This window comes from Xiphophorus hellerii, chromosome 3, assembly GCF_003331165.1.
Source record: "Xiphophorus hellerii strain 12219 chromosome 3, Xiphophorus_hellerii-4.1, whole genome shotgun sequence".
NCBI classification, from domain to species: Eukaryota; Metazoa; Chordata; class Actinopteri; order Cyprinodontiformes; family Poeciliidae; genus Xiphophorus; species Xiphophorus hellerii.
Window position 1 is genome coordinate 16,608,076 of NC_045674.1, and position 27,995 is coordinate 16,636,070.

At 40.2% G+C, this 27,995-nt stretch overlaps 3 protein-coding genes and 1 long non-coding RNA gene across 7 annotated transcripts; 2 read left to right on the forward strand and 2 right to left on the reverse strand.

Annotated features, from left to right (window-relative positions):
* The first annotated feature begins 4 nt into the window (after nucleotides 1-4).
* On the forward strand, nucleotides 5-8,116 carry rbm12ba (RNA binding motif protein 12Ba). Of its 3 annotated transcripts, none has more exons than XM_032559215.1 (2): nucleotides 5-349; nucleotides 5,484-8,116. In XM_032559215.1, exon 2 carries the CDS (start codon nucleotides 5,625-5,627, stop codon nucleotides 7,518-7,520), a length of 1,896 nt encoding a protein of 631 aa, XP_032415106.1. In that variant the 5' UTR covers nucleotides 5-349; nucleotides 5,484-5,624; the 3' UTR covers nucleotides 7,521-8,116. The 3 variants fall into 3 exon arrangements, with proteins under 3 accessions (XP_032415106.1, XP_032415108.1, XP_032415107.1); XM_032559217.1 differs by having other exon boundaries at nucleotides 5,579-8,116; XM_032559216.1 differs by lacking the exon at nucleotides 5-349 and adding an exon at nucleotides 4,665-5,427 and having other exon boundaries at nucleotides 5,579-8,116.
* LOC116717689 (uncharacterized) lies at nucleotides 2,084-4,203 on the reverse strand. Its single transcript, XR_004338786.1, has 2 exons — nucleotides 3,146-4,203; nucleotides 2,084-2,833 (listed from the first exon to the last, which is right to left on the reverse strand). It is a non-coding gene; the product is annotated as an uncharacterized LOC116717689 (long non-coding RNA).
* LOC116717679 (uncharacterized) lies at nucleotides 8,114-15,959 on the reverse strand. Its single transcript, XM_032559223.1, has 13 exons — nucleotides 15,910-15,959; nucleotides 15,789-15,808; nucleotides 15,407-15,509; nucleotides 13,992-14,022; nucleotides 13,221-13,298; nucleotides 12,488-12,627; nucleotides 12,258-12,383; nucleotides 11,999-12,044; nucleotides 11,523-11,588; nucleotides 8,839-9,185; nucleotides 8,662-8,766; nucleotides 8,489-8,573; nucleotides 8,114-8,378 (listed from the first exon to the last, which is right to left on the reverse strand). Exons 3-13 carry the CDS (start codon nucleotides 15,497-15,499, stop codon nucleotides 8,335-8,337), a joined length of 1,161 nt encoding a protein of 386 aa, XP_032415114.1. The 5' UTR covers nucleotides 15,500-15,509; nucleotides 15,789-15,808; nucleotides 15,910-15,959; the 3' UTR covers nucleotides 8,114-8,334.
* Nucleotides 14,954-27,988, forward strand: tex10 (testis expressed 10). Of its 2 annotated transcripts, none has more exons than XM_032559198.1 (16): nucleotides 14,954-15,064; nucleotides 16,823-17,026; nucleotides 17,245-17,432; nucleotides 17,514-17,840; nucleotides 17,933-18,145; nucleotides 18,237-18,489; nucleotides 18,587-18,699; nucleotides 19,522-19,769; nucleotides 20,565-20,700; nucleotides 20,801-20,970; nucleotides 22,416-22,593; nucleotides 25,278-25,494; nucleotides 26,745-26,825; nucleotides 26,946-27,130; nucleotides 27,391-27,601; nucleotides 27,696-27,988. In XM_032559198.1, the coding sequence occupies exons 2-16, from the start codon at nucleotides 16,844-16,846 to the stop codon at nucleotides 27,816-27,818; spliced, it is 2,826 nt and encodes a 941-aa protein (XP_032415089.1). In that variant the 5' UTR covers nucleotides 14,954-15,064; nucleotides 16,823-16,843; the 3' UTR covers nucleotides 27,819-27,988. The 2 variants fall into 2 exon arrangements, with proteins under 2 accessions (XP_032415089.1, XP_032415088.1); XM_032559197.1 differs by lacking the exon at nucleotides 14,954-15,064 and adding an exon at nucleotides 16,422-16,610.
* The last annotated feature ends 7 nt before the right edge of the window (nucleotides 27,989-27,995 follow it).

Here is a 27,995-nt window from a genome sequence, read left to right on the forward strand (position 1 = left end):
GAGCTTCGGAGCGCTCTGTCGGTTCCCAAACGTCTCCTCAACAACTTCGACGGACTTCTAGCTTTTAAAATAATGAGCTAGGGTGATTTAAAAAAAAAACAGCGGGAGTTTATAATTATACTGAGGCGTGTCTGCTGTTTAAGAGGAGAAAACAGAAGCGTTGCAGGAGAAAGTCTTCTAACAAAAAAGACCGGAAGGCGTTTCTTCAACGGTCCATCTGAAGAGAACCGTGATGTCAGATGATTTATATAGTTTTGTTCTAGTCCGACATATCGACGTCCATATGATCAGTGGTTGAATTGCTGCAATCTGGGGTCATTTTTTATGGGCTCTCGCACTCCGAAATAAGGTAAGCAGAAATCTGGTGATAATTCAAGAAAATGTCTGCTATTGCATATTCCGGAATTAATGACAGACAGACCAAAAGTTTTTCAAAAACCCTTTGGTAAGATTATAATTATAAGATTTGCATTGACGCGAAAGCTTTAGACTACTCAGTTTTAAGGTTAAATAAAGAAGTTGTGAACAATGTATTTCTCTTCTTGTTGTGCTCTCAGCGCAAACACGTAACATAATGTTGTAATCTTCTTATAATTTTGTAATAAATACTTCTTTCAGATTAGACCCGCCTTGTTTGGCTTATAAGGATTACATGCATTCTCAAGCAATAATTGGGGTCATTTTTCTCAGGTGAACGGTGAAAGAATACATTTAGAATAAACTCTTTATTGGGAGCTTATCAAAACAAACTCAGCTGAAATAAGTCTAAAATACAAGGACGTAAAAGGACTATTTTGATGGAAAGTTTTGTGTTTTTATAGGCCATGAGTCATAGGGACTTTCTACAGGAAGTGCAGCTGTGCAGTTATCTTACACCATTAATTTGCTTTTACAAAGAGTGATTAATACAAGAGCACAAAGACAAAAGAACATGAATTATTAAGTTTAAATAAGAATTGTGAATTTGAGAATTCATAAAAACAATTCATAAGAAAAATCTTAAAGCTTAATTTGATACGTTACAAAATCAAGACAACCAAGTAGATTTCTGAATAGTTCGGGGAAAATAAGTATTTATTTTTGCCGATTTACTTATAAAGAATGAAGAGGTTTGTAAATATTATGGTAAGTACACCTCAGCTGTAAGAGACAGGATTTGAAAAGTCCAAGAAATCACGTTGTGTAATTTTCAAATAATTAATTTCAATTGTATTGCATGAAATCAGTATTTGATCACCTGCCCTGCTGTCCTCCACTCATTACCTCTATTAATTGCACCTGTTTGAACTCCTTACTTGTATAAAAGACACCCGGCCCTGACACCAGGGACAAAACTGGTGTCAAAGACTGGGGTGGGCTACACTGAAAGGAAGCAGCTTGGTAAAAAGGAAATTATTAGAAAAGCTCCATCGGACTGAGGCTTGTTGCAAGATCTCGCCTCTTGCGAGTATCAAGGATTGTGAAAAAGGTGAGGAATCAACCCAGAAGTACACAGGCGGACCTGATCAGTGACCTGAAGAGAGATGGCCCACAATCTCAAAGGTTACTATTGCAGGGCGAGGATGGATGGCCCATGTATTGTGAGATTTTTTTTTTTAGATTTAAAAGTGAACTAAAATCCCTGCTGCAGTGTGTCACACCTGGTTGTCGGACAACTACGGAAAATAGCTGTTGACCAGGGACAACAACTATTGGTCAAATAGTTAGCCAGGGTTGTTAATCCTGTAAATGTAAAACGTTTCTGTACAAAACATTGTTCTATTTTTCTATTGTGTCAAATACTTATTTCATAAAAAAACCAAATGAATTATTTAGAAATCATACAATGTGATTTTTTAAAGATTCTGACTCATAGTTGAGTTGTACCTACAATGAAAATTACAGACCTCTTTTTTTATAAGGAGAACATTTTAAAAATCTGCAGTATATCAATATCCAACACTGTATATAACTCATACGTGAGACAATACTTACGGGTTATAGGGTAATGCTTAGTGTTGTAAAATACAAGTACTTAAAAAATTTGAATATTGTTCAAATTAAATATTTTTGTCAATATTTCAGATAGTGAAACTCATATAGATTCATGATACAGAGCTAAAGCCTTTATTTTTTGTAATTCTGGTGATTATGGCTCACTGACAATGAAAACCACAAAATTCAGTGTCAGAAAATTAGAATGTGAAAATTTATTACATAGAAAGTTCTATGGAAGGAAGAAATGTGGTAGGAAAAACATGCAGCAGCAACAAATATAGGATTACAAGCAGGGGTGGTCTCAGCCTGTTTGGCACTCTGGCACCTTTACTGCAGAACCTCCTCGGGGTCCCAGAGTCTGGGTGAAGAGTGCAGAAGCACAGCATCCATGTTACTTGAAGTCTAGAGTGAAGTTGTTCCAGAGTTAACGCAGTCATCTACCAGGACATCTTACAGCACTTTATGCATTCTTCTGCTGCAAGGAACGAGATGAGGAAATACACTAGGCTATTTCCCCACAAAAGTCTGTGAAAGACACCAGAGTTTTGCAACAGTTGGAGGCTCAGCTTCAAGACGGGAGAGAAGTCAACCTGAGGTCACAAGGGTTTAGGCAAATTAATTTACATTATTCTCAAAATTGATGTTCGCAGCAATTTTGTTTACCAGGTATATGGATTGTGGGTGTCCTTTGCACCAGTTGAGGGATCACTGTAATTTACAACCAGTTTATTGCACCAAAATTTCTCAGAGCATCAGCTTTAGGAGATGATAGTTTAACTTGATTTGATGATTTAAAAAAATATATATATATATTTTCTGCTTTCCTCTCAGCTGCTGAAGTGAATTAAGTTGTGTCCTGTTCCTGCTGACCTTAACAGCAGTAAAGTATCTGGGTGCTTGAGTTCAACAAACTTTAGGAGGCTTTGACAGGTTGTGTTATGTTAATGTACATCACCCTAGGGAAGGGGTGTGTGTTGTGAAAACTGGCATTAAGTGATGAGATCTTTCCAGGTTAACGCAAAAAACAGATCATAAAAACCTGGGAGACATAAGTAATCTTGTATTTTGATTTATTGATGATTATACAAAGAGTTTGATGTAATGAAATGTGAATCAAGGGATGAATAAAATGATGACTTGAAAGTTGATAATAAAGTTAGACACAGACGATTTTTAAGAGGTTATGTTGAAGAATCAAATTAGAAGGTAATCGTGTTTAATGTTTTATGATGATCATAAAACATAAATAGAATAAAAGCATAAATACAATTGTAACTGGAGTAGCCATACATTGTTTGGAGCATAAGGACATGTAATTCCCAGAATGTCTTATAATTAGAACAGAATTCAGGGTCAATAAATGGTCTGAGGGGAATTCCAAAAAGAGGAATTGATAATTTTGTATGTTGATTCGTTGATGATTAAAGAAGTTAGTTGATCGAGTAATGAAATACATGGTGAATAAAATGATGAATTAAAGGTTAATAATAGAATTGAAATCAAATGTTTATTAAAGGGAGTAATGTTTGAAAGAGTACATTAAAGGATGTTTAATGTTTATGATAATCATGCAGCATATATAGGAATGTAATTGAAATAATCAAACAGTGTGTTAGGCACAGAGGCAGGGAAAAGACATGCCTGGACATGTCTTACAGAAGATTCCATAAAAGGAAGTCTGGGAAAAAGAAGAAACCAGAAGGCCAGAAGACAAAAAAACAAAAGGGGAAGCGAACAGGGCTTTGACCAAGTATGGGGATGTTTGGGACTTTCCATGAAGTAATTGAATGCTTGAGAAGTCACGTAGGCCATCTCCCCATACAAAGTCATGGGTTGAAAGAGTATATAAGACCATGGAAAACAAGAAGAGAAGTTCTTCGTCTCCGGTGCAGAAGTCAAGGCAACACAAGGATGCAAAGAGAAGATCAGCAGATGACCGCACCCTGGAGCCACGGGGAAGTAACGACTCTGCAGGGCTAGACAGAGACAAGACCCATCATCCCTCAATCCCAGGTTCCTGATTCGACCTCCTGCTCTGCGCTCAACCCAAAGATTTCAAGGCTGTTGCAACGGACTTGGGGATCAGACGAAGATCACAGTAGTGATGAAGAACTGAGTGCTCGGAAGACAACAACCGGTTCTGCTTTGCTTCTAATCTAAGTGGGATTTTGCTGTACATGGACAAGCCTCAGACCAAGGACACTGGAACCTTCCGTTGCTGAGATAATTTACCATCTGGGTATGAGTTGAACTGCTTCCCAAAGCCTCTTTTAGTAAATTAGTGACACAGTTTAGGGAAAGAAGTTAGGAAATTATTAAGGTGATTTTACTCAAATAGATTTTTACTTTTATTTTGTAATCATTGATAATTAAACTGTCATTTACCCCTGCTAAACGCTTGCTTGATAAAGATGCATTAAAATTCGAATAAGGATTGTGGACAGTGAAATTAATTGAGTCAGTTGTCATTTTATGGTTCTTCTAGTTAATGTAAAACCCATGAACATGTTTCTAGAAATGTGGTGGCTTCAGAAATCCCTTTAGTGTTGATAAAATAATGACCTTGGGGCTCATGCTGAGCCACTAAAAACCAACTAGTCTGTAACAAGTGCAGGTCGTTGATGGAGGGAGCGCTACCGTTAACAAGAGTGGTTGTTGAAGTTATGCGGTTGTGAGGGCAACTCAGCTGATTGCTTCTTAACTGAAAAAGGTCATAACTCTTGGACTGTAGGTAGTTAAAGGCTAGTTGAATCTCCCTCGACACCAGCTTAGACAGATCATCTCTCCCAGACCTGCTTCAGGGTAATACTCGAAGGTTTAGAGATTTTCCGGACCCGTTAGACAGAGAGCTGGTCAGTAGTCAGTCCATGGAGGTTGTGAGGTTTAGGGCGGGGCTGGCTATTGCGTAACAACACCCAGGGCTCCAGCTCCACGCTATTAAAAGAAATCCATTGCAAATTGTCATATGGTGCATTTATGCATAATTAATGCAAAAGGAGGTTTAATCAACTGCTTTGTGCTTGAAAATTTAAATACTTTTCAGTAGTCATGCATTTCTGTTTAAATTATTAATGTGATCTTGTGCAGCATTCTTATTTATGACACATTAAATTGTGGATTCTTTTAAAGCCATAATCATCAAACTTACAAGATACAAGGGTTTGAAATATTTCACTTTGTGTGTGATGAATCTACATAACGTATTAGTTTAACTTTTTCATGATATTGTAATTTGAATGTAGTGTAGTTCACACTCCATCCGCTGGGAGGCAGCGATGAGTTACACGGCACCTCAGAGTAAATAAAAGGGAGGAAACCCGCGGGCTGACGATCAGTCCGAGGGAGAGATGAGGCAGGAAGAGCTGGCAGAGCTCACAAAGTTATGGATAAGTTGAAACTGGATGTCATCTTGTAAACCCTTTAAAATCCTAGGACACGTAGGCACGCTATGTAAGTATTAATAGACACGTCATGGTTGCATAACTATTTTTTTTCCTCTCTCCTAGATATTCCCGCCCTTAACTTCTTTGTGTTTCCTGTGGCGTCTTCCTTCACGTTAAGGCTTCAAAAATAACACGTGTGTTCTCAACTTTTTCACCAGAGCCTTCTAAATTTACAGACAACACCCAGCCTGCAGGAAGGACAGAATGAGCACGATCCTCAGACTGGAAGGCCTGGACGTGAAGGCAGGCACTGAAGACATACGGACCTTCTTTCAGTCCCTGCACATACCTGATGGAGGGGTTTACATTATGGGAGGACATCTCGGCGAGGCTTTTATTTCGTTTGCCACTGCAAGTGATGCACAGGCTGCTTTGCTGCGCAGTGGGAATTTTCTCAAAGGCTCCATGGTGACCCTGCACATCAGCAGTATGGAAGAGATAGAGCAGAAATTCGAGGAGTCCTTAAATAGCAAGAAAACTTCGCTCACTGTAAGAAAACCTCATCCACGTTTAGCTGAAAATGAAATGTCAAGGCAACATAAGACTAAAAATGGCAATGTTAAGTCCAAATCCAGCTCGCATGATGTTTACCTGACTAAGGTGAAGCCCAAATCCGGACCTCATGGCATTAATATATTGAGGCCCAAATCCAGATTACATGAGGACAACATGACTAGATTGAAGCCAAAATCCAGACCACATGATGTTAACATGACGACGAAGCACAAATCTAGGCTGCGTGATGTTAATATGATCAAGGTGACGCCCAAATCCAGGCCGCATGGTGATAATACTTCAGTTTCATCTTCAGCTGCATTTCCAGTTGATCCTGATCCTGCTGATCTGCCAGCTTCTAATGCACAACTATTGGATACTGATGCTTTTTTTCTTGGAGTTTGTAGTGTCCTTCAAAGCCTCCAATCAACTCAAACGGTGCCAAAATTTGAGTTTCCCCACGTTGACAGCGCAACTTCTTCTGAAGCGGTCAGAAATCCAGAACATACACTGGACTTGAGGCCAGGTTATGTTCGGCTATTTGGGCTGCCAGCTTCAATTACTAAAGAAGACATCTGCAAGTTCTTCAAAGGATTACGTGTAGAAGACGTTATAGTTGACATCGAATTGGGAATCAGTCGTGGCTGCCTTGTTAAGTTTGCAGATATGCAAGATGCATCTGATGCTCTTGGCTTCAACCAACAGATGCTGGGCTCCATTCCTGTGGAAGTGCGTGGAGCAGAAGAAAAACTGTGGGTCAGAGCTCTTCAGGAATGTAGTAAGGTTTTTGATGACAGGTCAAAGTGTAAACATGAAAGATCTCCAACGGAAAAGGCACACTATGAAAGAAGATCTGTTGTTTCCCATAAGAGGACATCTGATCAAGTTCCGTTTAAACCATTAAAACACCCAAAACTTGATGCGGAACCCAATGCTTCATTATCAAGATCCTCGGAGTACACAGTCATGGTCAGAAACCTGCCAAAAAACATGACCAAGACTGACATAAAAGAGCTTTTCAGATGCCAAAACCTACCGCACAAAAATGTGCTTCATCTGCTCGACGAAACAAACAATATCACTGACACAGCTTTTCTGAGTTTTAACAGTACCGAGGACTTTGACTACGCCATTAATCTCTCTGGCTGCCATGGTGGCTCTGGTGCCATTGAGGTTACATCGATCACCAAGGAGCTCATGTGGAAAATGATAGCCAAAAACCACCCCAGAAACCAAAGGACTGGTCCGACTGATCCAAGATTACAACGCAGCTTCAGGAAGCCAGAGCCAGTGCAAACCGACGCGCCGCAGAGAGAAAGTCTAAATGAGACGGGTCAGCGGTACATTTTTATTAGGAACATGCCTGCAACTGTCAAGAAAAGTCAAATCAGGACCCTGTTCTGTAAATTCAGTCTGAGTTTGGATGACATAATGTTACTACATGATAGAGAGGGCTATGGCTCAGGTGAGGCTGTTGTTAAGTTTGAATCTGAACAGCAGGTCACACAGGCACAGAGGTTGCACGGCGAAGAGTTCCTGGGGTCAAACGTGCTTCTCACCCCCATAAATGAGAAGCAAATGAAGAACATTTTGGTGAACACCTGAAGATTGTTTTGCCTGAAAATCAATTTCAGCTGCGCTTGACTGCGGAGGTTTCTAGTTTGCATTAAAGGTTTTTTTTATTTCAAGATTTCCCGATGTTATCGTTCTCTTCATTTATACTACACAGTCTGCAATAAATATTCTAATAATTAATGGAAGACCGTTCCCAAGAGTTGGATACTACTGCGATGAAAAGAAGATGCTTTGGATTTGTGTACAAACATGTTGGAGATCTTTGTTTACCTTCATTCTGCATGGCTGAATAATTTTTTTTATATGGCTTTTGAGGAAAGGTCAGTTTGTTTAGGTTCAATGATTAATTTTTTTCAGTGTTAAAGAGACTGGATAACTTAAGTTTCAACACAATGTGGACCCACTTCAGAGATGAGTTAAATAAGCCAGAAACAATGGTGAAAAACAGCTACATGAAAAAAGGAAGAGGAGCAAGTAACCCACAGCAGTGTGGACAAACATGGACTGCTATGGGGGTTGTGTACAACATAATGCTGAAGCATTTGACAGACAGAGCAGGTAATTGAAGAGGAAATGTCACTTGATAAGAGGCTAAAGCGTGGGATTAAATGCTACCTGTGAAATGATTTGATGTTACATCAAGTTCTTTATTACATCTGAAAAGAGACAATGGCGACATAAATCAACTAAAACATTCTGTTATGTAAAACTTCCCTTGATCTGAGGAAGTGAAAATTAAAACGGAGGGGGAAAAAGCTACCCAAAATTAATATACACAGGGAAAAACTGGACTTGTGCATCGGTGAGAGACGGAGAAGAGGAGTGAAGCGCCATCTTCTGACAATCAGTTGAAGTATTTCTGCAGAGGGTCAGGATATCTGGATGAACCTACAAAATATAATCCAAACAGAGATTGAGGTGAATGTAAATTAAAGCTGCGACGTTCTATGAATCTCCGTTTATAATCAAGTCTGATTAGCAATGCTGTTGTTCTGTACCAGACTGATTACTTGAATATCGGTCGTTTTGCAACCTTGGAGGAGTGTTAGAAAAGTTCAAGGACGGGTTGCAAAAAGTCGATGCCTGTGGAGGTAAAAGCAATAAAAGAATGTAGCTAAATTAAAATTCATCTTAAAGGTTCATCAAAGCATAAGATTATTGGTCAGCATACCGCAGGAATGGTCCTCAGCCTGTACTCCATCAGCGCATCTGTTAGCCTTTGTGTCACTTTCAAAACAAGCTGTGCATCATTCTCATTCTCTATTTGGAAAGATTCCTGACGAGAAAAAATAAGTTACAAAGCGCGTCCGTCTAGTTTGATTTAAGGAACACAATTCAAGATTCTCACCAAGTGTTTCAGCACTGCAGGCATGTTGCTACTCTGTGGAGCGGCTCCCAATAATCCGGGTCGGTCCACTGGCTTGCTTATCGATCTGTCCACTGAGTTTTCCTGGTACTCATTGGTATATGCTGTGTTTGAGCTTTCAACCATCGGTTCACCTCTTCCATATCCATCTTGTCCAGGACCGATACTGTTTGCGTACGGAGCTGGAGCCATGCTGCTGTCAGGGAAAGCTGGTCCTGACATGTAGCCTCCATATGAGGGTTCCTCGTATTCCCCACATGGAAAACCAGGGTGAGGTCCTCCATGAGGGGCAAACTCTCCTGGAAACCTCGCGTCATGGAACCTAGGGCCTGTTAATTACACGATGAATGTTAATTACACATTAATATGACCACAAAGTGTCAGTTAAGCATATTTGTGGAAATCTGAAACATCCTTCAAGAAAGAAGACCTTACAGTTGCATCTAAAGAATCATCAAAAAAGTGACATTTTAGTAAGTCAAAAGACAAAGGGAAAGGCATATTCACTCATTCATCATTTGCCCACAGTGATATTTTCAGTGTTTTTTAAAAAAATATGTCAATTTTCATTGCGCATTGCCAACAAAGATTCAATCCAGAAATGTGTTATGGTCTACACAGAACCGCTGACTTGACAAGTTTTTTTTTTTTTTTTTTTCCTAAGCAGTCAATGAAATGTTTCACAGGAAGGGAACGTCATCCAAGATTAATGCTAAAGAACTTGGGTATTCAGAGTGCTGTCTTTAAGAATATACACAGAAAGTTCAGTGGAAGGAAAACATGCACATGCAACAGGATAACTTCAGCCTTGTGAGGATTGTGACGTGAAGCCAAATTCAGCGTTTGTGGAAGATAAACTAGGAGAGTACTTTTCCTGGAGTCAGTTTTTCTAGAACCACCGCAACGGTCATACTCCTTGTGTTAAGCCACTTCTGATCCAGACATCTCATCAAAAGCATTTTCGCCTAGCTAAGGCGAAAAGGAGCTGAGCTGTTGCTCAATTATCCTCTTTTTTTTTTAAACTATCCTTAAAAAAAAATCTCAAGTTGCTTGGTGTTCAGTTTGAAGTAAAACGCAGACAGCAAGCCATCTCCGCTGCCGTTGCTCCAATGTGATTTATCGAACCAAAGCTACAATGCTTGCCCCTGCTGGCACGCTTTATGGAGATGCCAAGTTAATTTTCTATCATGACTTGGCGCAGTCCCACAATGCTGATTGTATTAATATCTGCTTTGGTTACCATGGTGACCTGAGCTCGACTGGCCAGAAAACCGGACTGACCTAAACTCCACAGAGTTTCATTAAATAAGTTGAGATCCTGTGAAGAGAGAATCAAGATGCAAGTCCAAACATGTTTGTTTTTCTTCAATATTACCCATAAAATGAATCTATATTGTAAATGTCCTACATCATGTAAATAGTTTGTTAAATCATCAAAATGGCTGATTTGATCTTCTATTAAGTGTTTTATTAATTAAACTGAATAAGTGATGCGTTTTAATATATAATCTGTCAGAAGAGGGTGAGAGCGTCAGCTCAGCATAATTGTGGAAAGGATATCAACAGAAGGGACTGAACTTCTAATCAAGAGGTTTATTAAAATGCTTAAGTGTTACATTTCTTAATCTTAATCTTCTGTAGGAATTCATAATTTTGTTAGAATCTATAATAAGTTTTAAATGATGATTTCTGTTTATGTAATCAAAAATGATTTAAAAGGTGATCTAAAAAGAAACATTTTAGTCACCAATCATGTGATAATCAGTATATTTTAAGACAATAAGGTAATTTTTGTTTTCTGAATAGTTATGTGTAGAAGTGATACAAAAGCCAACAGAGAGGAGAATAATAGAGCCATAAGTAAAGTTAGGGGAAGCCCAGAGTGAGCAAACGGGGATTTCCAAAAGCAGAAGTAAGGGTTAGTCAGAGTGATGGGAGGTGTAGTCAACGCCTTCAGTACATGTGATTTGCCAAAAAAAGAAAAAAAGAGAAGTTACATAATCCAAACTATAAACTTGAAATGTAAACAGTAAAAACGGGAAAAAAAGAATTTTAGCTGAGGGCTGAAAAAAAGACAAATAGCAAAACACAGCAGTGGTGTTGGCAGAGAGAGGGAACTGGCAGCCGCTGGTGGAACTGAACGAGTTCCTGGCCGAATACAGAAGTGAAGTGAGCATAGAAAGGTCAAAACTAAAAAGCAAGGTCGTCAAAGTAAACGGACGGAAAAGCGGAAGGTGTGGGTTGCCGTCAAGAGGACGATGAGAGACACCAGGGCCAACAATGGAGACGAGCTGAAGGCCAAAATGAAAGGAACCACAAGAACCATCGCCCTCATGCCACGCTGAACTGATGCTGTCATTCGTACAATAGGAGTATTGGGTGCAAATACAGTTCAGTATTATAAATAAAATTGCTTATTATTAGTAGTAGTAGTAGTAAAGAAGACACTTTTCTGTAAGCCAGTGGCTCTATAATAAAAGTTGAAAGAAAAAAAATGACTTGGTGTGAATCTTTTTAAGCTGAGTTTTGTGGATTGTATTGTCTATAAAATAGTCACCAAAATAACAAATATAATTTATATCAATGTATAAATGATTTGAGTTGCACTAAATTAAATTAGTGTGATAAAATAATGTGATTTTCTAGGAGATGCAAAGAGAGCTCACCAAATGGAGGACCCATTGGTCTCATTTCTTTATTTCGTGGATTAATCGGTCTGGGAACAGCAGAACCTGTGGAAAATGGTAGGAAAAAAAGAAATAAAATCAGATCAGTTATTATGCTATGATGGAGCATCAGGACCATGAAAGAAAAACATTGTAGCCACAGAAGTAAATTTGCATCCAAAAGCTAAAATTCTATGTTAATCTTAGATATGTACAAGAAAAACATTTGATGCTCTCTGAAAAAAAGTTGTAAATTTGACAGGAAAAAGTGTTTTTTTGTAATTGTCTAAATGTATAACTTTTTCATATCAGAGGAAATATGTGACATTATTGAGGAAAATTCTGAGTTTTTTGGTAGTAGTTTAAGCCTCAGTGGCCTCATTCTTGGCCACTGAGGCGTAAACTACCAAACTCTGAACTTTAATACTGTTGAGGTCTGAAATCCCCATTGGTGAGTATGTAGCAAAATCACTCACGGAGTCCTTTAAATGCAAGCACTAGATAGGGCTCCTTCAGAATCACCTAAACGTCAGAAGAGAAACAGAAAAATGTTAATAAATTTAAGCTACTTCCAAAAAAAAACAACATTTATTTATTCAGAATTTAAACAATGCATTGCTCTCCCATAAATATCAGAAAATGACTCATTATTGAGTTAAAAATTAAATAATTCTGGACCAGTCAGATAAAACTGGGTCTTTTTGAACTTGTAATTGTAATAAGTTTATTACGTACCCTGATTTGCCCCCTCCCCTCCGCTTTTTCCACCTCTGCAGCAGCAACTTTAATTGCCTTTCTGACTGTAGGGTCCTTGACGCCATCTTCCTCTTCCCAGATAACCTTATCAGGGTGAGTTTTTTTCTGTTGCAAGCCAAACAAAAAAAGAAGAAAGAACAAAAATACTTGCTTCAGGGTTTATTTTGAACAAAGGCCCTGTGGCTGAATGGGAGACCAGCCGTACTCACCATGTATCTGAAGCTGTGTTTCCAGCCTTTGACATGATCAACCATGTCATGCTGCACACGGGACAGGGAACACAGCTTGCACTGGTAATGCGGTTGGACCAATTTACTGGGGCTGCGGTATTCCCAGACGTACTGAAGACCTGCAGACGTCAAGTCATTACTGAGGCTTCACTTATTTGTAATTTGAAATGAAAAATATAAAAAATAAAGATGGAAAAGTTTCAACACCCTCCAAAGATTTTTTTTTTCCCACACTTGCAAGCAAATAACTTCAGTGAATTTCATTATTACACAAAATAGTCCATGACTGTGAAGCGGAGGGAAAAGAAGAGTGTTTCCAAATAATCTGAAAGGTTTGGCATGGATTTGAATCCTCCCCGTACTCCAATACTCCTTACCAAATGCTAAATGTTACTGAATTAGTTAATAGATTCTCCCTATGTAAAATTTAATCTCAGACTAAATAAGGAAGAAAAGTAAATCTGCTCATGACCCTGAACATATCACCACTTCTTGAATGATGCTGCCACCTGGTGGCGGTGTTACTGTGGTAAATATTGAACAATGCTAATATTGAGATACTGTATTCCATTTATCTTGGAATTTTGAGCTTGAATATGAATGTACTGAATATATTAGATTATTTTTTTAATCATGAAAATTATGCATTTTTATACAGATATATAAAATCTTAATAAAACAGACATAACTTATGATTGCAACATGTTCTTACCGATGATGCTGTCTGTGATGTCCTTCAACACTTTGCTCAGAGAGGGGACAGAAAGGAAAGCATGGCCTTTGGAGAACACTGGAGAAAATACAGCAGTGATTAGCACAACAACTTCACTATAATCGAAGAACAAAATCACTTTAGATTTCTTGCCAAATGCAAAACTGCAGCCAAAAATGCAGCAACGGTTACACTGATGGAGTCTGTTGTGTTGTTGCAGAAATTGCAACAACTGATGACCAGCGAGCTCATTTCCTGATTAACTGAACACCATCAGACATCCCTGCATCTTATTGAAATCTGGGAGGAATAGGAGAAGCTCTTAGCCAACCCTCACGTATTTCCCCACCGGTCTGCAGGAGACTGCAGTGCCTGCAGCTGCGCTCAGCACCACAAGATTCACCGCTGTGCCACAGAAACGAAGCACCTGGTGAAGTATAAAGTGTAAACACTGTACTTGGCAATGTTTAAAAATTAAACATCCAACAAATGTGATGCTGCAGTATCACAGGAGAATGTGCTGCAATGTCTATTAGTGTTCAGAACCTTTTTACAATCTAAACTGGTCACCCGTTGCAACAGAAAGGAAACCAAACACTGGGCTAAAACTGTGTGAGGGCACCAAGAGAGTCCCCTGGTCACTGAGAGGGGGCAGGTGGATCACTGCCTGGTGAACGAGTCACTCACCAACAAGACATGAACCACAGCGACCCAAGACCTCCAGCTTCAACTCTCAGCACAGGAAGTGGTGCCGTGTGTAAAAACACTTACCTATGTCAGCAGAATGCAGAGGCTGCTTTTTCTGTCAGCGTGGAGGGAATAAACCCACAAGGAGGAGAGAGACACACACAGGAATTAGTGACAGGGTGACACTTGGCAGAGGACAGGACACCTCGTCCACGTCTGCCGCACCATTCAGAGCCGCTCGTTTACTTCATTCTCCCCGAGCCCCGCGTCACGCAGAGACAGCCACGGGAATGAGTTTATCTGGGCTCTGAAAAGTGTCATCGAGTGATGAGGACTCATCAGATGAGAGCAGCAACAATAAGTTACTGGTTTTATAGGGGACACAAGGATAACCACAGTTCAAAATACGCAACAGTCTGCTGCAGCCAGGTAACAGAGCACCGAGGTGAAGACCTGCCCGCTCTTCTGACCAGACGGACGTATTCATGAACAGTGGATCAACGTTTGGAAACAAAAAAAAATGCAAAAATAAGCTCAGTTCCTCTCATAGAGCAACTGATATGAACGGTAACACAATTACTATTATTATTACTGCCCACTAGAATTAAAATAACTGAAAAAATAAAAAAATCAACATTCTGTAGAATGTGTCTCACTATTTACACAAATATTTAGTTGAAAAAAGGGTGAAAAGATACACCCCAAAAATAAAAATTCTAGTGTGCCAGAAAGTAAAGTTGAACATTTTTTAAAAAAATATCAAAAAGCAGGCAAATACTCACTCATGTCATTAAATCATGAGCTGTATATTTCATTCTGACTCAACTTATGATCTAAATTAAAGTAGGACTGAACACAAACTGGGCAGCTGACAAGAGTTTATCTCTTCATAGTAATGCTCTGCGCTTACTACGAAGCGCAGAGCAGCTGGATCAGCAGCTGGACTTTTAAAGCTCCCGATACCAAGCAGAGCCAGCCCAGCGCCGGTCCCTGCACAGTGATTCATCGAGAGCTCGACGCCTGTGTGTGCACTGCATGATGCTGCCGCAGCAGCGGCTCATGACAGCAGCAGCACATGCACCCTTGGCCTGTATGGTGCCAGAGATTCACCACTGTCACCCAGGAAGGACTGAAGGCTGAGCCAACAAACCTATGAGGTTAGTGAAGCTCTCTTATTTTAAAGTTCAGTGGGAGTCCATCCCACCGTAAAGCAGGAAGCAGGGTGAGGTGGTGATTTCCTTGAATATGGAGATGGGTCCTTTTTTTTAAAAAAGGAGTTCATTGTTCTTTAGATATTTTTTCTATTGTCTTGATCTCTAATCTTAATCTACTGTTGAAGAGGTTAGCCAGTTAAGAAGTAAACCAATTTGATTATACTGAAAAGCTTGGGATGATTTACAAAACTCTAAACTTGTGTAGTTTGTTTTTTAAATTAGAGTTAAAAATAATAATAATTTTTTAAAAAGGAAGTTATTTTACATCTCTTTACTGCCATGCACCTTTTTCTTTTTCTTTGGATACGGTGGCCCGTGATTCGGGGCAGGTTGTTCTTCTGTAGGTATAGCCGGAGCCTCCACCTCAAAAGTCTCCATAGTTTCACCACTGCAACATAAAAAAGAAACGTGTTTTCCAGAAATGAAATAAAACATGCAAATATTGAAAATATTAACTACGTGAACTTTATCCACGAGCCGCTAGCATGTATTGTTTTGGTAAACTAACTGATTCAACGAAGGTAACCAAATAACTTTCCCCATGTAAAGAAGTATTGGAAATATATATATCAGAAAAAAAGCGGGTCAACGATGGTTGTATTTATTTAATTGTATATTAAGCATGTTTATTTTAGTGTATTTTTGCAAGAGAGCAGGCCTAGCTTACCGTTCCTTATGTCCGTTTTTCTAAAGAAAGGCAATGATTGATAATAAATTCTTATCGTGATAAAAAGCTACAACTCGCTTAGATTTCCATCACGCAAACAATATTACACAAACATTAATACCTTAGATTTAATTGCAAGACCCTTGCAGGCCGCCTGGACTGTTTGGTTTCGGAATAAAATGGGCACTCCGAGAAGGAGATAGGCTGACAAGTATTTATCCGTGTAAAAAAGGAAAAAAAAGAGAAAAAAATGTTTAACTGCTTTGACTTCATAAATAGACTTTTAATAAATACTTACATATATGTATCTGCTGAATATGATTAATGTTTACATTTTAATCTTTTGTAGTAGAATAATAAATACAACACTGTTATTATTTACGAGGCACTTGTGCGGACAGCTATATGGTGCATTTATTTTTCATACCGGAGCGTACCGTACTGGAATCCAGACGTGAACTTTTATCATTATTTGCATTGACAACGCCCCTGATTTAATCTTTATTTAAACTTTTAAAAAGTATATTAATTGAATAATTTCCAAATTAAAAATCTCACACATTATCGAATTACCAAGGTGTTATTTTAGCTTTAGCTCCGTTAGCTCCGCTCCCCTTCAGTCCAACACATCGAACGGGCAGTGTTAATAAACACGAATGCTTTGAATTGGAGGACCCAGTGAACAACCAAGACGAACGTGTGTACGTCTTTTTATATAAAATTATAGCCGTAAACAAGGCGGCTATGTGTTTAGCATAACTGAATGTTTGATGACGTGAGAAGATCTGACGGTTGAAGCCAAGCGTTTCTTTTTTTACTGTGGTAAGTTAAAATCAGGTGACACCCATGCTTGATCCTGTAGGATGTACGTGAAAGGTAAGTTAGCCACATGATAGCAGTGCAGCCGCTCCGACCTTTCATTGTTAGTGTTTACCATTCAGATTTGGGCTATTTTTACATCCCTGCAAGCGATGAGGTTGTCTTCTATCTCATGCTAAATGCACATATTAATTCCGTGTAACTTTGTGTTACAGAAATTCTAAGTGTCCACAAAGATGAAGGCCAAAAAGAAGAAGAGGCAGGACGATTTCCAAAAAGTTAAGCTTAAAGTGGGAAAGAAGAAGCCCAGGGCTGATAATGCCACCAACACTAACTTCCGTACAAGAGGAATCTGTCTGCCTGACCAGTTAAAGAGAGACACAAGCGGCCCCACAACTCACAGACAGTTGGGCATTAATGTAAGTTCTGCAGAACTCCAAAACAAACCTTATATTTACATTGGATTTCAAAAGTATTCACACCTTTTGAACTCTGTCACGTTTTCTCATTGCACAGACAAACCTCAGTGTAATTGTGTTGGGATTTAATGCTTTAGAGCATCAGATTTTAAAATTATAATAAACTTTTCAACATATTAATGGATTTAGCTTTAATTCTTTTTTTTTTATATATCCAGGAGCTCCTGTCTCAGCTGCATCATTACAATGCCAATGTGAAACACAGTGCCTTGTTGGGGTTGAAAGAGCTGCTGTCTCTGAGTCCTTCTCTGTTGGAACAACATCTTTCACGCCTGCTCTCCGAAGTGGCAGCTGTTCTATCCGACAAGGATGGAAATGTTCGCGTGGCAGCAACCCGGGCTCTCAGGTCCGAAAAGCAAACCATTTTCAAAAATGATGCAGGTCTTTAGATCTTAAATAAAAACACAGTCTCTAAAACTTGTTGCAGGTTCATTGCACAGTCTGTGCCGGCAGAACAAGTGGCTCCGTTCTTCCCACTGCTCAGCGCTCACCTGACCTGCGCTATGACCCATATCGAGCCAGGCATCCAGGAGGACGCCATGAATGTCCTGGACATCTTCCTGGAGCATTACCCCTCTCTGCTGGCCTCTCGACCCGTGGTGCTCCTCACCAACTTCCTGGAGCTGATCTCTCACAGGCAGAACTCTGGAGGAGCCAGAAAGACTCAGGACGCCAGGGGCCGAACCTGGACACTCTCAGTCCACCCAGACAGGAGAGTGACCAGCCAGCAGTGGCGTCTCTCTGTTCTTCTTAGGTAACTGTCTGCTGACATGGTTAAAAAATTTAAGTAGTAAAAAGATTTTTTTAGAATAAAAGCCTTGTTTGTTTAATTTCGTCATGTTTCAGACTTGGAAACTTTCTGCAAGCGATTGTTGAGGAAAGACCAACGGAGGAGGGCGACTTGTCTATGCGAACCGAAGGAGTGTTCGGTTCAAGTGGGATGAGCCGTCTTACCCCTCTGAATCTGAACTGGGAGGAGCTAACTTACAAAAAGATTGACGTTAAGGTGTATGAAAACTCTGGTGCCACCCCAACTCCCCACTCCACTTTTAAACTCAGGTATGATGTCATTCAGGAAGAAAACAATCTCACCACTTTATGTATGAGTGTAAAATCTAAGACTGGTTTTCTTCTAAAACTAACTGCTTAGACCTGAGATGGACCCTGGCGGCGTGGGAAGCAAGGGTCTGGACTCGGCCGAGACCGTTCAGAGTTTCGCAGGCACGCTCGTGCCTCTGCTGCTGGAGGTTTGGGTGGAAGCCTGCGCCGGAGACTGCTCCTGGAACAGCACCGAGGGCGCCCACCTGCTCACACCTGACGCCACGTCCGTAATGTTCCAGGTCTTATCTATTCTCCAGCTGCTGAGGAAACTGCCCACCCACCGTGAGAACAAGGAGGCACTGGTGAGATGAGATATGCACTTTGCAGTTCTGTCTTTGTTTGTGTTCAAGTAATTTATTATGCCACAAAAGAATAACAGAAGCCATTGCTCTTGGTCAGGATGCTTGGTTTCGTAAGGAATATCTGGAAGACTTTAAGCAACACTTCATGAAGAACTTTCCGTATGGTTTACGGGACACACCGAAACATAAGAAGAAAGTTGATCTCAAGAGGTAAGAATCTAATACTGTTCAATCTACTGGTAGGCGATGTGGACTTAAAGCTTTATCAGTATATTTTGTTGTACTACTGTGATGACAATAAATGTGACAATAAGAAGCTGTTTATCATAATTCTTATTGTGACGAGATATTTATCATGACGAATGATAAACAATACGATAAATGTCCACCCCTAGATCAAACGCATACATTAACAAACATTTGCTTTGTGTAGCAAAATGTCAGAAAACTGAATTGATTAGCTTTACATCATGTCATAATATTATTCCCTCATCAAAAACATACTTGACGTGCTGCTTTGATTCTTTTCCACACAAGCTCCTCCATGGAGCTGCAGTTCCCCTGGAGGCGCATAACAGAGCACTCACTACTCTGCTCCTTCAGACTAGCGGTAGCAGCAATTAGCCAACACCTGGTGGAACTGTGCATCTCCTGAGCTCATTATAAGAGCTACTTCAGGGTCCAGTTCTCCGACGAACATTTGTAAACACTTGAAAGAGAAATGTTGATGTGTTGTTCTATCACATAAAATCACAATAAAATGAAAGTAGTAAAAGTTAGAATGAGGTCAAATATAAAAACATTTGAGTGTCTGCATAGTACTTTATTAGTGTACATTGCTAGAAAATGCCCATATTATTTTTGCGTCTTTCAGTGATGGATGCTTTTAAATCAGACATTTCATATTTCAAATCAGACTGGAACCAAACAGGGAGCTTTCTAAAGCTAGCTCTGCTTTTTCTCGACTAATTTTCTGTAGTCGGATATCAGTAGATGTTTGAATTTGCCGACACTTTACTTTCCTCTCTGCAGGAGCAAACAGACAGCGGCCGTCCCTTCTTCCACCGTAGAGCCCCTGGCATTAAACATCACGCTCTGCCAGGTCATGGTGTCTCTCAGCCAGAAGCAGGGCCTCGGTCACGAGGCAGACGGGGACTGGCTGTCACCTCTGAGGGCTTTTGTTCGGGACACCCTGGGCAACGGTGTGAAGCTGAGCTACAGGCAGCTACACATGCTGCTGCGCACCGTGTGGAAGATGGTGCTCACGCAGCAGAGCCGAGGTAAGCATGCGCATGATTTCATCAACGCAGAGGCGTGAGCTTAATGCGACTACAAGAGTCCATTGTAGGCGGCGTGGCCGTATGTGTCACACTCACCCCGGTAAACTGTAGTAGATACTTAACAAACCAAATAAAGGTGTCTTAAAGACTGAGGGTTGTAGATTTTAAAGTAAGTTTGGATGCCAAAAAAGAAATTCAGTAAGTTAAATGGCCCTTCAGCACAATACCTTTAGTATTTTTTCACTGAAATAATACTAATTTAGAAATGGGAACTGTGGAGGCTGACATTACTGTTTGGGGACGTCTGTGCTTGCCGCTGCATGTTTTGCATTGACATGGTATTTTAGCCTTGCATAGCTTTGGATAGATAATTTTTGAAACAAAAATTAACCCTTAGTGGGCCAAAAGAAGCAGCTTTGTTTTCCACCAATGTTTGTCGCTTGTGTGTCGGATTTATGGGTGAATTAGAAACGCACGAATGCAAAGGTTCAGACTGTGAAGTTTTGTATTAAAACAAAAAAGTAATTAAGTGCTTTAAAATTTTAACGTGTTAAAATCTATAGAATTAGTTAGCACATTAGACCTAAATTGATCCTAAATAAGGCCAAAGAAGATGTCAGAACATTATAAAAATGGCTAAGGAAACAAACATGAGGATGAAAAATTGGGCATAAATCAAGAAATTTTGTATCTGGAAATTTTTTAAATATGAAAATGTGTCTAAACAAGATAAAATAATCAGTTATATTGAAATAATTAGCCTGAAAACCCGTGCTCTGTGTTGTATCTGTGCAGCAGTGACAGAGGAGCTGCTGGCGGCTGTTTACATCTACTATAAGCAGAAGAACCTGCCGCTGCAGACGAGATCGCTGCTGCTCTCCTTCTACAGCAAACTCTACCTGCAGGAGCAAGAACACACACACATTGCCAGGTAACCAGAGAAGATGTCAACACCGCAGATCATCTGCTCAAGTCTGATTTATGTGGTGGAGTTGATGTGAACGTGTCCAACTGTCCATCTCTGCCTGAAGGAGCAAGGTGTTGTGTCGCTGGCTGGCCTCTCTTCCTGTTCAGTTGTCCCAGCTGGGCCACCGTAACCCAGCTCTGTCTGCTCAGCTGATCGTTTCCATCCATGCTGCAGCTTCCCGAGGAAACAAAGAGCTTCTCAACAGTCTGCAGACATACGCATGCAGGCTCTACGGTGAGATCGCCTGTTATGATGATTATGGGAACGTTGGAGGCTCTGAAATAGCATTCAATGTTTTCCCAAACACTGAAATCTATAATCATACTGAACTGCAGCCAATCTGCTTCTTTTCAGCCGCTTGCAAATTACTTCTGTAATTTTGATTTTAATATTTTTCAGGTCTGAACAAGTATAGGGGAAATAAGTTTGAATAAATGTCTATATCTAAGGCAGATATTTGTCTTCTTAATTTTCTCTTCTTTCCTCTAAAAGACAAAAACCTAAAAATGTTTTATACATTTAGGTTTTGTTTTTCAGTTTAAGAGACATGCTTTGATTTTCACATAATGTGGATAAAATTTGAACATTTTATCCAGTAAAATTAATTTTTTTGGTTTAGTGACTGACTCGTTTTTTTGTTTGTTTGCTTTTTTTTATAGGGGCAATTTTAGTTCTTTTTTTGACTTTAGAGAACTTTAAACTCAGGTTGTGATGGAGCTGTTGGTTTTAATTTTGGTTCGGTTTAAGCAACCCTACCTACAGATAAGAAGTGATTACTATTCAAGTAGTTAAAGAATGACATTTTCTTTTCAAATGTTCAGAATTAAATAAAACTCAAGAGAAAAGCCTGACATTTTAGTTCAAATATATAATCAAGTAAAAAAAATTGCATGAACAAAGACAGTCTGATGTTCCTGCAGACTCCACTGGCCACAGTCTGCTTGGTCCAGGTTAAAGTTCATGAAAGGACAGTTAGGAAAACACTGAACAGTACGGCTTGTTTGGATCAGGCAGAGGTTTCTTTACTTGTCCATTAAGAGATCTAATATGGGAACTTCTGGGTCTGTGATGGATCATAAATTGGTCTGAAAATCCCATTGAACTGTGGCAATATTAGAACATTGAAGACTATAGCTACCGTTTCATTTTTGTGAATGAAGTTCCAACATTGCATACTCAGCCATGTGCCTTCTCTCATCAGTTTTTTTTTTTTTTTTTAAGAATGAAAGCTTTATTTTTGCAGTTATCATGAAAATGTCTACAGACATTATTTGTCCCCCAGGGGGCGGTATTACTCCACACATTAATCTTCAGACTGCTTGCATGTTGAAGTTACGGCGTGTTCATGTGCGCAGCTCAGAGGATGAGTAGATAGTGAGGCGGATGTGTGACACACACACGGAGCCAAAGGGAGGAGGAGGTCCGACAGAGCGCAGTCCTCCATCACAGGACTCCTTTTGTCTGAGATCTTTTGACATCAGCATGTGCGTCAGAGAAACAAACCAACACACACACACACACACACACACACACATAGAAATTGTCTGCACCCTTACAGTAGAAGTTTTTCTGTTCTTTTTGTTTTTGTTTTTCACAATTAATGAATAATCCAAGTATCACTGTTTTGTAAACCTCTGAGAGTGCAGCGTGTTAAAACAACATTGTTCGTCTGTGTGAAGATCCTCAGGACGGAGTTGTGGTGCTGCTACCAGCAGAGTCCCAGCAGCGAATGGTGCAGCTGCTCTACTTTCTCCCCAAAATGCCCCAGCCTCTGCTGGCCAATCTGAGCGGCTGCTGCACCGCCGGACGCATCTCTGCGACCCTCGCCGCCTCCCTCATCCGTATCCTACACTTTAGGTGAGCGTCCAATCTGAGCTGTTCAGTGATGCATTTTAAATCACATTGCCACTGCAGTATCTTGTAGAAACGACAAAATTTTCACATTTTATGTTGGCACTGCAAATTGAAATGTTTTTTATTTGGATTTTACGCATCAGACCAACATAAACTATTGCATGATTGCGAAATATGATCTGAATTTTTCTGTAGAGGCTGCAGAGATCCACAGCTCAGGTGGGAGAGTCTTTGAAAAGGAAAAAAGTTGGTCTACAAATCAGAGCTTTATGGATGAGTTGCAAAACAAAAGCCTGCGTTGAGAGAAAACAATAAGAGTTCCAGTTTGTAGTTTATCACCAGACATGTCAGGGACACAGCAGACACGTGGGAGAAGGTGCTCCGGTCAGATGAGACAAAAATGAGTCTTTTTCCCCCCATTAATCTTTGTGAGTAAGCTCTGGCTCAGACTGAATGGAGAGCCTCTGTTGAACATTCATTTTCAAGTCCTGCCACAGATTCTGTTAAATTTTGGCCCTGCTTGCATTTTTATTCAACCCCTTTATTCTGACACCCCTATCTGAAACCCAGTTCAGCCAGCTTTCTTCATTAGTCACCTGATTGGTCAATAAAGTCCACCTGTATGCAGTTATATATGTGGTGGAAAGCTAACCCAGCACATCACCCTGGAAATCATTTGCTAAAAGAACAAGACACCCAGATCAGTAACTAAACCAATACTGTACAAAAAAAATACATATTTTGCATTTAAACCTTCTTAGTTTATAGATATGTTCTACCCAGAACTCCTGCAAGATATATAGTTTTAGCTTTACTTGGTTCAAATTCTGAATTAAGCAACTTTTTCTCTCTAATTACTAATTAGTTAATTGAAAAAATAGTCAACAGATCAACCCTGTACTGTAATAATGTGAAGTGAAGCGGAGTGGTTTATTTAAGTATTTATGTCGTTTTTTTTTTATTTATCAATCAATCAATCAAATTTTATTTGTATAGCACATTTTAGCAGCAAGGCTTTTCAAAGTGCTTTACATCATTACAAACACAGAAACACAATGCAACATAGAATCAATCATTAAGTCAAGTTCCATCAATACATTTGTAATTGATTACATTTCAAATACAATCCTAAACAGGTGGGTTTTTAGTTGAGATTTAAAGGAAGTCAGTGTTTCAGCTGTTTTACAGTTTTCTGGAAGTTTGTTCCAAATTTGTGGTGCATAGATGCTGAAAGCTGCTTCTCCTCGTTTGGTTCTGGTTCTGGGGATGCAGAGCAGACCAGAACCGGAAGACCTGAGAGGTCTGGAAGGTTGATACAACAACAGCAGATATTTAATGTATTGTGGTGCTAAGCTGTTCAGTGATTTGTAAACTAACAACAGTATTTTAAAGTCTATTCTTTGAGCTACAGGGAGCCAGTGTAGGGATTTAGTTACATATTCATCCTTTGCTAAAGAAAGACTGGCATTTCTTTTTAGGCAATAAAATGTTCTTGTTATTTAGAAAAAAATAATTGAAATATTTGTTTATTTATATTTTTAAATATTTTTATTATTGTATAAAATAAGCTTAAATGCTTCAATGAAAAATCTGCAGAATGTTCCACTTTTAAATCCAATTAATTGTCAGAATATCCGATTACTAAAGTAAATACCATCCCCACAGTGAAACAAGGTGGTGGCAGGATCGCGATGTGGGGATAGTTTTATTAAGGAAGATGGTCGTGTGTGTGTGTGAGTGAAAATCAAGGACTAAATCCAATTAGGAATTTGTAGCAAGATTTGCTCTTGAGATAGACCAAAGAAGAATCAGAACATTTTCAGTCTCTAAATGTGCAAAACTGGTAGACATAAACCAAAAATATTTACAGTTGTAATTATAGTAAAAGGTTTTACTTGGAAAAATGTTGAAAGCCAGGTATATACTACTTATATTTACTACTATGTGTCGGACTGCCACATAAAGTCCCAATAAAATCTGTTCAAGTTCTCTGTTCTGTGGTGATAAAATGTAAAAACGTTTGAACCCCAGGGGGACAAACGCAAAATCACCGGCCACCACAAGATGGCAGTATAGTGCTTTCACTGTCCATCAAATCTGTTAACTGCATCTTTTTCTCTTCAGGTGCAAATTTCCCATTTATTTTACATTCAACATAGTAATCAGCATAGAAGCGAGTTCTTGCAGCAACTCACCTTTGCCTGCCATGTTGATTCTGACCTGTTTTGCCAGTGGTGTCAGTGTCAGTGGGCCAGTGTTACACAAATTTTGAGCGGTGAGATTGTAGAGTTCACATGGGATGGGATGTGTGCATAATGGATTTGATACAAAGAGTTCTTTGGGAGGCTGGAATGCAGCATCGTCATGGAGTATTGAGTGCACTGCCTGCATGTGCCTCCCAGGCTTTCTAAAACACACACAGTTATTCACACACATTTCCTGTGGTTATACATGCATCCTCCCTGAGGACAAGGAGCCATTTTTCATAACTGTGTTTACGTGCGTTTTTGGCTCTGATAAATATTTTTGCTCTTATGAAACTGATAATTTCTAGATGTGATTAAAAGAGGAAGAGCATATTCAGTTTTTTTCTGAAAGAAGCTGCATAACTTTGCGAGTGCTGTGTTCTGTGAAAACAGACTGTTCAGTATTTATTGTTTAGGACGCTATCTGATTTTGCTCCTCAGGTCCTCTCTCAGCGGCTGGTCGGTCGGGAGCCAGGAAGCAGCTCTGCAGGACGTCGACTACATCAGCTTCCTGTTCTCGACCCTGGCGGGCTTCTCGTCCGAACACCTCGCCGCCCTGCAGGACGATGAGACCACCCTGCTGCCCTCCTCGCTCTCCCCCCTCTGCCTGTACCAAACGCCGCTGGAGCAGTTCACACACCACTGGGATGTTGTCGAGGTGCGAACTCTCCCCTCACCAGTCGGCTTCGTGCACATAGTGAAACCGCCACGGATGCGGTTCTGAAAATTGTTAAGTTTTGATATTCTGGACATAGCTGTGGTCTTTCAGTCCCCCCCCTGGTCTCTCTCTGTCCCCCACAAAGAGCTCAGAGGATAGAAGTTTTATCACTGCGCTCCTGCTGAGAGGGGACCCTTTATCATGTTGCGCAGGTTGGAGATGCGCGGTTATCAGGCGTAGTCGATATGCACAAATGGTAATGAGAGCCTGTGGCATGATGGTAGAGTGACATTTCTGCACAGAAATTACCACTAACCTAACTGCGCCCTGGGGCAAGTGTGTGTGAGCTGGTCGGGGGGGCTTATAATCACTAATTCAGCCTCCTCAATTAAAGCCTCAGATCCCTCTTCTCTCATCTTCCTGTCTGAGTCAATCACAGCCGAAGCGGGGGGCGGGGGACACGCGATGGCAGCGTTACGAAACGGACCGTGTCAGGTCTGGTTCGGCTAATGAGACGGGATTGTTTTTAATGACGGGTGGGGGGTGGGTGCCGACAGGTGCAGCGTTCAGAAACGCAGGCTCTCGCACCTCAATTTGATAAAAGGTAATGAGAAATTTGATTTGGATTTTCAAGTTAATGAAGAAAAGCAAAGTCTTATTTTTCACTCTTAAAACGTTTGGCAGCAAGAAGACCTGAAATTATTTCAAACAGGTGGAGAGTAACGCAAGGTAAAGCTGGCCGTCATTAGGCAGCTGTTTAATTGTTCAAACATCATTACTTGATTCTTCTTTCCTGCAAACATGGATGAATAGGAACAACATGTTGGTTTTGGACATGCAGTGGCTTTCAAAAGGCTACCATCCAAAGAACATGATCAGTTGTTTTCAAAACTTTCGTACCTTAAAGGTGATAATTATCCAGTGACCTTCAACAAAAAAGAAAATATGTTGGAAGGAAACCAGGCTGTCTGTGTATTCTTAAAAAGTCTTAATGTGTCTAAAATTAAGACCTTAAAATGTTTTAAATTCATTAAAGAAAATGTAAGTTGGTTTTACATATGACAATCTAATTCTCAAGTTTTGATTTAACCGCTCAAGTAACAAATGCTTAAATTTTGGTCCCCAATCAGATCGAGTGTATTGGACTATCTGGTGTGAAAACACCTAATGTCTACTGTACACTGAACATCGTTGGCTCTACATTAGCAAAAAACCTCACTGTAAATGGTGTAAATATGTTTGGTCCACAGGATGTGTGTCACTCTCTGGAAACCATCGGATCAAAGTCGCAATGCTTTGACATTCTGCAAAATGGCATCTTCAGATACCTGGTAGGTGTTCAGACATCTGCTTTGCTATCATAAGAACAGTTCAGTTCAGTCTATGCCTGTTTATCTCTGTGTGCTCTGAATTTCTAATCAAGACCTTATTATTATTTTTTTTTGTCTTAGATGAAGTTGGAGGTTGTTCCTGACAGCATGGCAGCCGGGCTGCTGAGAGCCGTTTCCAGACTATTAGACCTGTCCATCCTGCCCGCCGAGCAGGTGCTGCGTTTCCTGTCCCAGTGCTGCCTCAGCCTGCTGGTGCTGCTGGTCATCATGCAGCAGCACGCCCCCACTGAAACCAACCACAAAAGGTGCATTCTGGGGGACAAGACGGCAAGTTTGCTGCTTAGAGAGATTCCCAGGGTTCCTATCACAGCTCATTTCGCAGTTCATTTCTGGAGTCTTGAGTGGCAAAACTTAGAAATACAGAAGTTCAGTAGTTAAAATATGGGATGGATGATTGGGATAGATATTTTAGATAGCACCATGTTCCATTTCTCACCAAACCTTAACTAGAGATCTAGACATTAAGTTACTTTACCGGACAGTTTTAAAGCCTCTTTGTCTTCAGGGAGGCAATCTGGAGTTCCTGTGTGACGGCACTCAGCAGCGTCCCTCGCCTGCTGCGGATCGTTCTGCAGTCGATGCACGTTGGAGACCTGAGTGCAGAGGAGCTGCCGCAGCTCGGCCAGATCCTCTCGATGCTGCTGCAGCACACGCCGCTGCACAACCAACTGATGGCCAACGCTGTGCTGCTGCAAGAGCTTATCCAGAATCTAACGGTAAACAATCTCGGCGCTCCCGTTGAACTTACTGGTAGACATGAGAGTTAGGGAGTAGACAAACTGTTTACGTTCTGCATATTTGTGTTTTTAGAGGTTTTTCCGGGGAGCAACCAGAGAGCAGTGGCTGACAGATTTGCTCTACTGTTACAGCGTCACCGTGGCTCACGGCTCCTCTGCACACCGTGGAAGCATGGGCCTCAGAGACATGTACTAACGCCATTCATTTAGCAGAGATGGAATCAAAAAACTTTTTTTTTCTTTTTTACTCGTAGTTCACATAAACTTCATGTTTTGCTGTGCCTGTTCTGATTGTTCCCTCAGTCTTTAATGAAGCTTAGAAAACCTTTGTTTAAAAAAATAGAATAAAGGAAAATAAAAGTCGAAGGTAACC

Coding starts and splice junctions, on each gene's coding strand:
- tex10 (XM_032559198.1), top strand. CDS start 16,844: ATGAAGGCCAAAAAGAAGAAGAGGCAGGACGATTTCCAAAAAGTTAAG. Junction 17,433..17,513: donor GCAGCAACCCGGGCTCTCAG/GTCCGAAAAGCA, acceptor AACTTGTTGCAG/GTTCATTGCACAGTCTGTGC. Junction 22,594..25,277: donor ATCCGTATCCTACACTTTAG/GTGAGCGTCCAA, acceptor TTTGCTCCTCAG/GTCCTCTCTCAGCGGCTGGT.
- LOC116717679 (XM_032559223.1), bottom strand. CDS start 15,499: ATGGAGACTTTTGAGGTGGAGGCTCCGGCTATACCTACAGAAGAACAA. Junction 12,628..13,220: donor CATCACAGACAGCATCATCG/GTAAGAACATGT, acceptor TGACGTCTGCAG/GTCTTCAGTACGTCTGGGAA. Junction 9,186..11,522: donor ACCAATGGGTCCTCCATTTG/GTGAGCTCTCTT, acceptor TGTAATTAACAG/GCCCTAGGTTCCATGACGCG.
- rbm12ba (XM_032559215.1), top strand. CDS start 5,625: ATGAGCACGATCCTCAGACTGGAAGGCCTGGACGTGAAGGCAGGCACT.